General features: G+C 41.1%; 1 protein-coding gene across 1 annotated transcript in view; it reads left to right on the top strand.

Annotated features, from left to right (window-relative positions):
- The window catches only part of ACOX3 (acyl-CoA oxidase 3, pristanoyl), a 496,146-nt gene that overhangs the window by 41,052 nt on the left and 443,051 nt on the right, over positions 1 to 12,043 (top strand). The window contains exon 2 of the mRNA XM_069203423.1: positions 2,117 to 2,314. Within this exon, the coding sequence (XP_069059524.1) occupies positions 2,141 to 2,314 (174 nt within the window). The 5' untranslated portion in view covers positions 2,117 to 2,140. The remainder of the gene's footprint in view (positions 1 to 2,116; positions 2,315 to 12,043) is intronic.

The raw sequence follows: 12,043 nt of genomic DNA, 5'->3' as shown, positions 1-12,043 counted from the left end.
TGTGGCCAGTGTAATCTCATCAAATCTACATTTTTGCTTGCTTCCCTTTCTAACTGTACCAGACTACTGCGAAACAGTGCTATTCTTTAATCAACTGCTTCCAGTGTGGCCCTTATGCCATGTACTTCTGTCACCATTGTCTTCTGATTATGTTTAGTATCTTTCAGTATCAATTGCAAAAAGCCTTTCTGTCCATTAGAAGGCTGTGGCTGATCCACATTGCAATCCACAACATCTTCATATTCATCTTCTACATCTACCTCTGTGCCTGCCTCCCCTTCACTTTCTTCCCCACCCCTGCCTAAGAGTGAAGTAGGTTCAGAGGTTGTTCATTCATTCAGTAGTGGGATGGGCTGCAGCATGCCTGCTGCAGCAGTTTCTTGACCATTCACATGGGCTTGTTGACTACTTAACATTGTACCTTCTTCTCTCAATTCCAGTGCCTCAAAAGGTATGGAATGTCCTGCAGCAGGTCCTCAATATTGAGAGGTGCATTCTTATTAGGGTGATTGGGGATCAAATTTGCAGCAATTGGTCTTCAAGAGCTGTCAGTCCCTCATTTAGGATCTCTCCTCCTTCTAAGTAACGACTTGCAGATCTAACTGAAGTACAGTATTTAGCCTCCACAGACAGCCCTTCCATGGAGGTAGACTTTGATTAACATTTCTGTACAGCCATTATTGACTGCTTTGGTTATGGCATTGTTAAGCCATTTTTGCATACCCAGGAGAGCGGGGCTGTCACCCAACTACATGCAGCCTGCATTAATGATACACCCGAGAATCCTGTCCTGCATATGGCCTTTTGACCCTGTTTTATTAGAGTCATCTACAGCTGGTGCAACATTTCAGTGTGCTGAGTGTCAGCCACTTCTATAAGCCTGGCTTGTTTAGCTTGTCTCATTTCCTGTTGTGGCTGGGCACCTGTCTTGGAATTAGATACCTTCAGTAGTAGCCCAGTTAATCGTATAAGCTCTTTTTTTCGGCCCCAGCACAGAGTCCAGCTCTTTCTCTGATTAGACCCTGTCCACATCCATCATACTCATCTTATACAAACTAGAGACAGAAGACAGGAGTTTCCACCATCAGCAGTTATAGCTGCAACATTGCTTCCAGGGAGGGTCATCGGGGCTGTCTCTTTTGGCTCTTGTTTTCCTTGTCAGCATACCTGTACTTACAGTCTCTATCACTTGATTTGAAGGGCACAAGTGCCCATGGAAACTAATTTCTGTTTAGGATGTTCAGGTTCACTAGTGCTCAGGCTTTTTGAGTCTGCCAGCTGACTAAACTCTGGGCTCATCAATCTATGCTTACAAAAGAAGGCAACATCCTCTCTTCTTCCCCTCTGCTGTCTGCTTTATAACAGATTAATCAAGACAGGAGAAGCGTCAAAACTTTACCTTTTCGTCAAACCTCCAATCTTTAAAAAGCCTTCAAATTTGACAAATAGCCACCTCCTCACCACTTTCTTGTGGCAGTGGTAAAAAAGCTTAGAAACTGTAGAAAGTTAATTCAAGCAAAGGGGAGATGTAAAAAATGTTGCCTCTTCTGAGACCCTCAGTTGTTTCCAAAGAGCTATGCTATTCACGTTCACCCCCTGCAACATTGTTGCTTTAACTTGTGAGGCACTATCAAGGAATGGCACCATTTCCAGCAGCTTCCCAATCACTTCCTTCCACGCCTTCCATTTCCTGCCAGTCGAGAGCTTTCCAGGCTGTAGGGCAATCCAGAATGCATCTAAGACACAGCAAGCCAAAGGATCTTTCTTCGCCACAACTCAGTGCTTAGGTCAACATAACCCTTCGTAATTTTGGAAGAAGCACAACAGTGCCTGAATTATTGGACGGTTTTTATCAATCCACCCTCTGTCACAAACAGCTGAATCCAGTCTGAAGGGACTCACCTACTGCAGCACCTGGGTGACCAAACAAGAGTTCAGGCATAACACATTCTCTTGCAGAGTGTCCATGCCACTATCTTGCCCTGGAGAACCCGCACCATCTAGGTTATGTAGTCTGTCATGCATGTGTTGTGGTGATAATACTCTTCATATATCTGTAGCTAGTTTTCTGTTTGCTACCTTATTTCTTCACATTTGTTTTGTCTTATCTTTGTAGGTGGGAGAAGACGTTGGTCTCAAAATGAATCCTTCATCTTTCAGCAGTAGAAATGAAGCAAACTCCTCCCAAGATACTCCTGACCCTTTGCTGCCAGATTTCCCAAAGGGTCCGTTGAGTGTGTACAGAGAAAAGGCGTCTTTTAATTGGAGAGAGCTGGCACTGTTTCTTGATGATGAAGATATCATTCACTTCAAGGTATGAACACATAAATTAAGTATTAACGTTTTGAATATGTTTTTCATTAATTCTGTTTATGTTAAGCTGTCCTGCACCTCTACCTGTTATTCTCTGTTTTCTGCTCCTAAAATAGCATATTAGCCTGGTTAAATTTGTACAGGTAAGATGTGTGGTAGTATGGCTTATGTTGTACTTCTGATTTAGACGTACAAACACCACCTTGCTCCTAAATTGGGATTACTACAGCTCTGTGAATGAGCTCACATGTGTTCCTGGAAATAAGGACCTATATGTCCAGCTGAGATAACAATTGATTGCCTACGGTGCAAATTAGATACATAGAACCACATTTGTTTCCGAGATACAACTGGAATCAAGAATAATTTTAGGATAGTAGTTCATAAGATGTCCAAGTGCTCATACAACAGTGACTAGATCCAGTAGGAACCATTTGCAGCTGGTCATCTGGAATTTTTACCAAAGGGACATGCCAGTTTAGTTTTTGAATCCTTGACTCTGAAACCATACTTTAAGTTTTTAAGGGTTGCCTGTGCAGGCAATAGCCAGAGAATACTTTGTCTGTCCTGCTCAAGGTCAAAATCAACCATGTAAAATGTAAAGAGTAACTAGGATGTTAGACCTGTCAGCCCTAGGTTGGTCTTCTCCCCAACGTTTTGCCCTCCTCCTCAATTTTTTGGGCCTTGGAAACCAGTGCTAAATTGCTTGTATTATCTTCTCTAACCATAGTAATATTGGCTTATCCCCAATTGGCATATTTCATTTACTTTAAGTTCCTAGTAAAGTGCACTACATGTGCCCAGGGCCTGTAAATTAAATGCTACTAGTCGGCCTGCAGCACACTGAGTGTGCCACCTACTTACGTAGCCCTTTAAACCTGTCTCAGGACTGTCATTGCAGAACCTGTAAGTGCCGTTTCAACCGCCATTCACCTAGTTAAGTAACCCTCTTGCAAGGCCTAAACCTTGCTTTTTAATACATATAAGTCACCAGGGCACGGCCTGGACAGCCCACAGGGCAGGGTGCAATGTATTTAAAAAGTAGGACATGTACTTTAAACTTTATATGTCCTAGTAGTGGATAACATTGGAGTTGACTTGATACATTCTATAAGTGTAAATTCCTAATGTGAAGCAAAATTCCTTCATGTTTCTGGAATCACAATTTAAAATCCCAAACCTATACTGAAGTTGGATTTTAAATAGCAATTCTGGAAATGCCACTATTAGAATGTTGGGATTTTCTAGCCTTAGCCGTTTGGTGCCTGCAGCCTGTCTCTGATCACACATAGTTGGCAGTTGGGCTTTATGTATTCCTCCTAGACAGCCAAACAAAATGGGAGTTTCGGATGTGACCTAATAGGCCATGTAGGACAGGATGTAAGAGAGGAGCTGGACACAGCCTCACTTACATCTGAATAGGCTGTGTCCTGTACTTACATAAAGAGCGTAACAACCCTATATTGTCACTCCGACCAGCTTGGAGCTAGGAGAGGAGAGGCAGGGAATTCCCTGCACTTTAAAGCCACAGTCTAGAAGTTTCTCCCACCTTCCAGAACCAGGAAAGCAAGGTATAAGTACTGGACCTTAGACACCACCACTTCAGTACACTTCTGGAGCTGTGGATACTCTGCCAGGAAGAAGGACTGCTGTGCTGCTGAAAGACTGCCACTCTGCTGGACTGTAATGCTTGACTCCAGCTTTACTGTGCTGACCTGGGCCTGCTGCCCTTTTACCTGGGTGAGAAGAACTGGACCTGTATCTCTTGACCCTGCCATCTGAGAGTCTACCCTGGCAAGTGCTACCACCCAAGTCCTGGACCCTTTTAAGTGGGCCTAAGTAGCGTGCCAATTGAACCAACATATCCTCTCTGCTGAGTGACACATCCCTGAGCAGAACCGAAGTAGCTCCTTGGCTGAGGGGGCACATTCCCAAGCAGAACCTATGCATGCCCCCTGCTGTGTGGATTGGACCCTTCGCAAACGACTTTCATTGCCACTGCATCTTGAGTCTAACGCATTGTATTTCAAACCACAACTGTGTTCCTTGGAGCAGGTCTTTGCATATCTTGTCGACGTACCTTCGACGACAATGCTGAACATCTGCATCATAGCTTCACCACTTTTCGGAATCGGCACATCAACTCAATTGCGCAATGCATCCCCGATAACAGCCTAGGGATCGCAAACCTTGTCGACCAGATCCTCAATGTCGACGAAACCAGATCTCGCTCCTCAGCCTCTCTTCATCTAGGAAACAACACATTGCCTTGGTTCCGCGCCGCTTCTTCGACACGGATCAACGCAATGCTCCGTAACCAGGATTAAAGGTACTTTGTTCAGCTGGTCTAAATAGGTCCCTGTAGCTGGCCCATACTTCATCGCAGTCGGCTTGAACTTATGAATTTGTCCTGGTCTGGCGCGACCATGGTTTCCCAATAGAGATTTGTGCTTTTTGGCACTAGTTTTACTTAAAACTACAAAATCCGATATTTCCGGTTCTACTAATTATATTCTTGTTGTTTTGGTCTTGTTGAATTTATTGAAATCTACTCTTGTTTTTTAACTCTGCTGCGGGCTCCTTTTGTGGTGTGTTTTCTCTGTGTTACAGTTTGAAGTATTGAACAAATACTTTTCACGTTGCCTCTAAGTTAAGCCTGACTGCTCTGTGCCAAGCCTCCAGTGGGTCAGGTTAATTTGGGGTTTGCTTGTATCTTATCCTGACAAGGCTTGTGGTTGCTGCTTTACTAACTTTCACACCCCAGTCAAACAACAACTCAATTTCTTATAGATAAAATTAGCAAGTTTGAGTCATGTTGTACAACACTTATATAAGCCTGCTGTACCTCCAAACATAATAAACCCCAGCGCTACATTTAAAAGAAGCTAAAAACTTACCACATCTTATTTAGTGCCAAGAGATTCCCTATGAACTGTATTACTGTGGTTTTCAAATATCCTTCAATAATTAACTCCAAGGAAGAAAGATGAGGTTTTTGCAGCAGGCATTGACCAACCCTGGTCTAGGCTCCACACCCTGCTCAGAAACTATATGCCCCAAAAACTCCACCTTATTTTTTAGGAAAGGACGTTTCTCACTCTTGAGGACCACACCTTTTTCTTGTAATGTTCTAACAACCTGAAACAACGTTTCATCATGTTCCTCTATAGTGTCACCAAAAATTAAAACATCACCTTGGAACACTAAAACCCCACTGATATCCTTCAACATGTTGAACATAACCCTCTGAAAAACTGCTGCAGCTGATACCAATCCAAAAGGCATCCTACAATACTGGAACGTACCAATTGGAGAGACAAATGCTGTGAAGTGTCTTTATGATGGGTCAAGTATGACTTGGTGGTAGGCAGACGCCAAATCCAGTTTTGTGAACCATTTGGAACAACTAATTTTATTCAATAATTCTAAAAGTTTTGGTAGGGGTTGGGAATCTACCCATATGTTTTTATTGAGACTGTGAAGGTCCACACACACACACACGTAAGTCCCCATTTGTTTTGTAGCCACCACCAAAAGAGAAAGCCAGAGCGCTGAATCAATGGATTTAATTACACCCTTAGCACACAGTTCATTCAGTTCTTTCTCTAATTGCTGACACTAAAAGGTACGCTCCTCAACTTGTGCTTAGCATGAATAGCATTATCCTTAACCCTGATTTGGTGAGCAAACCCCTTGATTGTGCCAAAATGTTCACCGAACAGTTCAGGAAACTGGCTCAAAATGTTCTCCGTGAAATCAGTAGACTCTACTACAGATACTTGTTCCTTTGTCCCTGGTCTAAGAACCATTTGGAAAAGTCCCTGGTGAAACCATCCAAGAATGGACAAACCCTTGATTGCAACATTAACTTTCCCAAATATTTCCCTGCCTTTGAATTGCAAAACATCTTCAAAGAATTTAGCCAGATCTATCCTATGTCCTTCGTAAGAAACTGGTGCTCTTTCTGGGGGTTTTAATGGTCTATTTTCCCATAAATCCCTACACAATTTTTGAGTGATCATAGTTACCCTCGCATCAGAGTCCACTAACAAACTAGCCCTCTTCTCGCCAATGCCCACTTCAACGTAAGGGTCAATATACTAAGAGATATCCCCAGTGACAATAGGGTGAACACCCACCACCATCACTATTTCTCTCAAATCATCTTGGATTTTCTGAATGTTATCCATGTCATCAAATACAGATTCAGAAATATTAGCTACATCAATAGTTTTGTTATGTGTTTTATACATTTGCCCACTTCCTCCAAGATGCTTCCCACTTTGCCACACTTTAGCAAAGTGGCCAACTTTGCCACACGTTCTGCAGGTCACCATCCTTGCAGGACAGGCCTTGAGCTTTTATTATGTGCTGCATTCCCACACTGAAAACAGATGTTGACTTGTTTGAAGAATGGCATACTGTCATTTCTCAGTTGTGAAATTTTCTTAGATTTTTTAAATCTAACAGCCCCTACCACTTCAGTAGTTTTCTCTTCTAACTCCTTAAGAGATACTTTGGATAGTTCAATGCTCTTTGCTGTTCGAATAGTCTACTCAAGCGAAGGATTACCCATGGAAAGCAACTTCTGGTGTATTGTTTTGTCAGAGCACTTGCAAATGTATTGGTCCATTGCTAGTTGGTCAGTGAAGGCTTCAAATTGACAGTCAGCACTCAGCTTCCTCAGGGCCGATATGAAAGAGTCTACATCCTTCCCAGTTCTTTGTTCTCTTTTGAAAAATATATGTCTTATGACAACAATGCTTGGCTGAATGTCGAAACGTGCTTCTAATTTTTTGACTGCTTCAAAATATTCATCTAACTCTTCTTCTTCATCATTGTTCCTTACCAAAGGTGGTAGATGTTTAAAAATAGACCTGCCTTCAAATCCTAATGAATGTAACAACATGCATTTTCTTCTTTCTTCCCTAAAACGCGAGGCACCTATGGCCCCCAAATATGTGACAAAAGGTCAAACCAATTTTTCCACCGCACAGGTGGAAAACTGGGTACTTCCAGAAAAGGTGGAGGTGATGTTACTGATTGCATCCTGAAAATAAGTGTTTATAATATCAACCTAACAATTCGGCAGGTTGAATCTTTCTTTCTTTGTACTTTTGAATAAACAAATGAACTTTACAATTGCTTGACAAAACTTCCCTTTATGAACTCAGTATATGCAACTACCTCTACAAGAATGCATATATATGATAGCTGAATTGTCATTGGTGTGCACATCACCGTGAGCATTCATTAAATCCACACTGTGAAACATTATCGCCAAAATCGTGAAATTGCACTACTCAACATGTGAACCACATGGAATCCGTATCAAAATAGTTAAATTAAATTATATGATGTGCGTATCACCGTAATAAAAGGTAAATTTAACATGGAGATGCGCAATTTGTGTCATAAACAATCTTGTTATTTTCAAATACTTGGTGTGCATATCACCATGAGAAGAGATTAATGCCATACGAAGATAGGCAGTTTCAATATTCAGTCAGAATCAAATAGGTTCTAAACAAATTATTGGTGTGCGTATCACCGTGAGAAAGGTTAATTCCACAGGAGATACACAGCTTCAAAGTCATTAGGCTGAACTTCCCATCAAGGCTGCAGGAAAGTGCTTCACTCGCACATTAACATGGCCTCCGTAGGTCTAGCTGACAGCTCTGTCAATCACACCCACGACACACCCCACATAACAGGTTTACAAATGTGAGGACTCCTTTTCAAATTATATCACATCTCGTCGTCCCGAGCTGTGAAGATCTCCTGTGTGAAGTCGGACTCTTGAAGCCATCGTCTACAGGTAAACGGAAAAGGTCCCAATCGATGTGATGCAAGAGCGTAGATCATCAAAAGGAAAAAAAAACGGATGCGCAGGTTCTCTGGCACCTGTCAGCTCGGCGCCAATAAAATTGTAGGGAAAACACTGAGCATCGTTTAAAAATTAAAATGTACATTTATTTGCGTAACAGGTGCCGCGTTGGAGCGCAGTATTCGTCACTCCTAATCCAACGGCTCTGCAGCCCAACTGTCGTTTACAACTCAACGAACACCTCACATTTAGAGCGCTGCGCACCGCAATGACTTGTACGAGTCTTGCCGAGGCAGCGCACGTTACATGAATAGCCATGACACATCTGTTTTCCTCACTCCCACGAACGAACGGTGATTGTTCTCTTCTATTTGCCCTTGAGCCTTTCAAGCCGAGGAGAACTAGCATAATATGTATTCATTGTTTTTATTTTTGTAAGTACACTTTTTTTGTTGTTTTAAAATACAAAACGGCGCAGCATATATTTTCTATGCTAATTATGTGTCACTGATCATTATATTACAGTGCACGCAGTACGTTATGGGAGGTAAATGGTCATTTTGTGTGATAAACAAGATCTCCAGATGATGGTCGATTGAGAGCTGTGTATGGTCGCACCATGTTGTGTCACTTGAACTCCCACAGAGCTCTGGCTATGGTCTCTGTCAAAAGGAAGCAGTTGGTACCTAGAAAGGAAAAGCAAATAGACAATTACAATTTCATTGTCATATAGTTACCCTCCGTATTGGGTCAGCATTCAGGTTCGGTCTTCGTCCTCAGGACATCAGTTGATTCGCCATCTGCCAGGAATTTAGCAAGTCGGGTAAAGGGGCACTTCCCTCATAAGGAGGTAAAGTAGAAACAGCAATATAAGGCAAGGAGGGTTTTAAGAACCAAACAGCAAAGTCTCTATGCAGAGTGACAAAGTGTCTGGGTCATAGCAAAACGCAACAGCATCTCCCTCTCATCTATCTCCTAGTCTCCTATTCTGATTTACTTCCTTGTGTCAAGGGTTTTTATCCCTTTTCTGTTGTACAATCCCCTAAAATGTAATTGGTTCGGGGTCAGTACCCCACTATCTCCCTCCAATAAAGTTTAAATGACTTCATTAAATTTGTCATCCCATAACAGTTCTCACGTAGTTTATTGGTCCTTATGATTGACGTCTTCAGAGTGTAGAATGTCCGGTATGATTTCATACTCTCGTGGTCCTTTTCGCATCTTTAGTCAGTGGTTCCATTCTCTGTACCGGTTTAGGCGACCTTGTACCTGCGAGTAGTCTACACTGTTGCATTCAGCAAGAATGTTTCACTAAGCAAGTCAAATTTCATGAGAACGGATCTACTACAGTTACATTCATCTTCTAACTTTGGAAAAACACGAGTTCTTGTCCTTCAGCAAGTCAGCACACTGCACGTTAGAAAAACACATTTAATATGAAACCAGGCAGCCATGCCTCGACTCATGCTAACTAAGGCCTAATGATTTATTAGCAGAACTTTAACATGTAACCTTTTATTATTAGTGCAAAATCATATTCTAACATAATATTTCATCATTATTAATCAGTTTCATTAGTCATTTTATATATCGGCGGCCACTCCCCGTGGGTACATTTCAAACTCATGGTTTAGCTAAATACATTAATACATTTTCTATGCGGCATTATTATGCATTAGTTCATAAACATTTCATATTCATTTCTAAGTATATAAGCTACGCTCTCTCAGTCACTCCTCTGATGACACTTGTTATCACACAAAACCTTTCCCTTCACAACCTTTCATTTTCTTTAGATTGCACATCTCAATTTCTTCCTCCCTATGTGATCTTTCCCAAATTTCTTTGAACATTTTCTCTTTTTCTTTTTCTTCTTTTCTTTTATTACGTTTTGCCAAATCTCTTTTAATTCTTTTATTAATTTTGCATGATAACCATAGTCCAAATAGACAAATCAGGACGATCAACATACCCCCTAATATTTTTGCAAAAGCCCCATTCCAAATACTACTAAACTAATTCCCTACTTTAGTAATTCCTTTTCCCACTTTTTCCAAAACTCCAGGTTCCTTCAGCTCTTTCAAATCTGCACTATCTCTTGTTAGGTTAGTAAGCATACCTCTAATCTTTCTACTACTATCAGGAATGAATGCACAACAATGGCGCTCATTAAGCATTTTACAGACTACGCCACTCTTTGCTAAAAGAATGTCTAAAGCAAGCCTGTTTTGAAGAGTCATAGCTCTTTCCGCAGCAAGTTCAGTATCCATCATGAGTATAGCCCCTGTGAAGTTTGTCAGCATGTTAACCATAATAGTAGACAACTTTCAAATCTTTATGGAGTTTAAGATAACCTCTACTGAAGGAATTATGGCTCCAAATATGTCACCAACGACAGCAGCCGCTGTCTCTCTCTTTTGTCTAGTAGGTTGTAATTCAGACATTTTAGGAATTTGTTTTAAGTCATCAATCTGGTAGATCTTGGGAAATCCTATTCCCAAATAACATGTCCCATACCATCCCTTTGGAAGACGGTAATAAGCATTAAGACCACATATATAATAGATCCCTGGGATCGCTGGATCCTGTCCATTTAACAGGAACTTCCATTTACTCTGAAACAAAAACACATGCCTGCATTCACTCGTTCCCACAAATAAAGTGTCATGCTCAGATATACAGAGCCTTCCTACATGTAATGCATCTATAGCTAACTTGCCCTGTGTCTTTATTGCAGTGTAAGCATAATCATTTGCAAGCGTGCGCTTTTCTAATCCCTTTTCCAACCTTTCCTTTAATGCTTTCCATCTATCATCTGTGTGATCTAAGAAGCTCTTTTCTACAGGTGTTAGTAGGCAGGTTAGATTATTGCGGTGCGCATAAGCTGTCCCAAATGTCAGTGTCGGCTCAAAGAAACCCCTAATTAATTTTATGCTGTGTTCTTTAGCTAATTTATTTAGAAACTCAATCACAGGCATGAAGGAAAATACTACATCTAAGTCAGAATAGAAGTATTGAACATGTTCTTGATCATAGAATCTTGTTAACAGTAAACTACAGCTTATCCCGTATGTTATCCCGTATGTAGTGACAGACTATGATAAGTAACCCCTTCTTGTACTGATGAAGGTATATTTGTGCACACATAGCAATTATTTGCATCCATTGTGTCAATATACTCATTCAGCAAGCGTTAGAAGACATTAGTAGGTAGTTCCCCTTTTGAATTATGAACATCCCTCATGCAAGTATTTTGCATCCTGCTCAAACTTCTCCCATGGTGTTAGTGTAGCAGTCTCAGGATTTGAAGCATTGTTAGTCACTTTCTTATCCATCAATGGCATTCCCACAATCACACCTATAATTATTGTTGCACACACAATACCCAGAATAGCACTCAACCAACCACACATCCTACCCTTATTACTATTATCTCTAGTGTAACTCATGATCTGTAAAGAATCAGGTAGCAGAATAATACAAAGGAAACAATCAATGTGAGGACGATATAAAAGCTCTTTTTTTTTTTTTTTTTATTCCTGTGCAAAGTCTCTCTCTCTCTCTCTCTCTGCAAGTATTTACAGCGTTTCACTCACTCCAGGACCCCTTTGTCATATCAGGTTAGCAGCTTGTCATAATCAGTTTTCCAGAGTCAATTCAGGTTAACAGTGTCACATTTGGTAATTTATCAGTCTCTTTTCTCAGCTTTTCAGCTTTCAATTTCAATTTCAATTTTACACAGTCTCTTTCCAAAGTTTAATTCAGGTGCCGTAGTATTGACCTGGAACCTCTCGATCAAAACAGAACGCCAAGTATTCTTGTTGCCATTCAGCTGATGTTGCATATGCCCATTCAGGACCTGCATACCTTCTGTTTGCAACTCTTTTTCTTTTCAGTTTGCGA

Source organism: Pleurodeles waltl, chromosome 1_2, assembly GCF_031143425.1.
Source record: "Pleurodeles waltl isolate 20211129_DDA chromosome 1_2, aPleWal1.hap1.20221129, whole genome shotgun sequence".
NCBI lineage: Eukaryota > Metazoa > Chordata > Amphibia > Caudata > Salamandridae > Pleurodeles > Pleurodeles waltl.
This window is presented reverse-complemented; position numbering and strand designations above follow the sequence as displayed.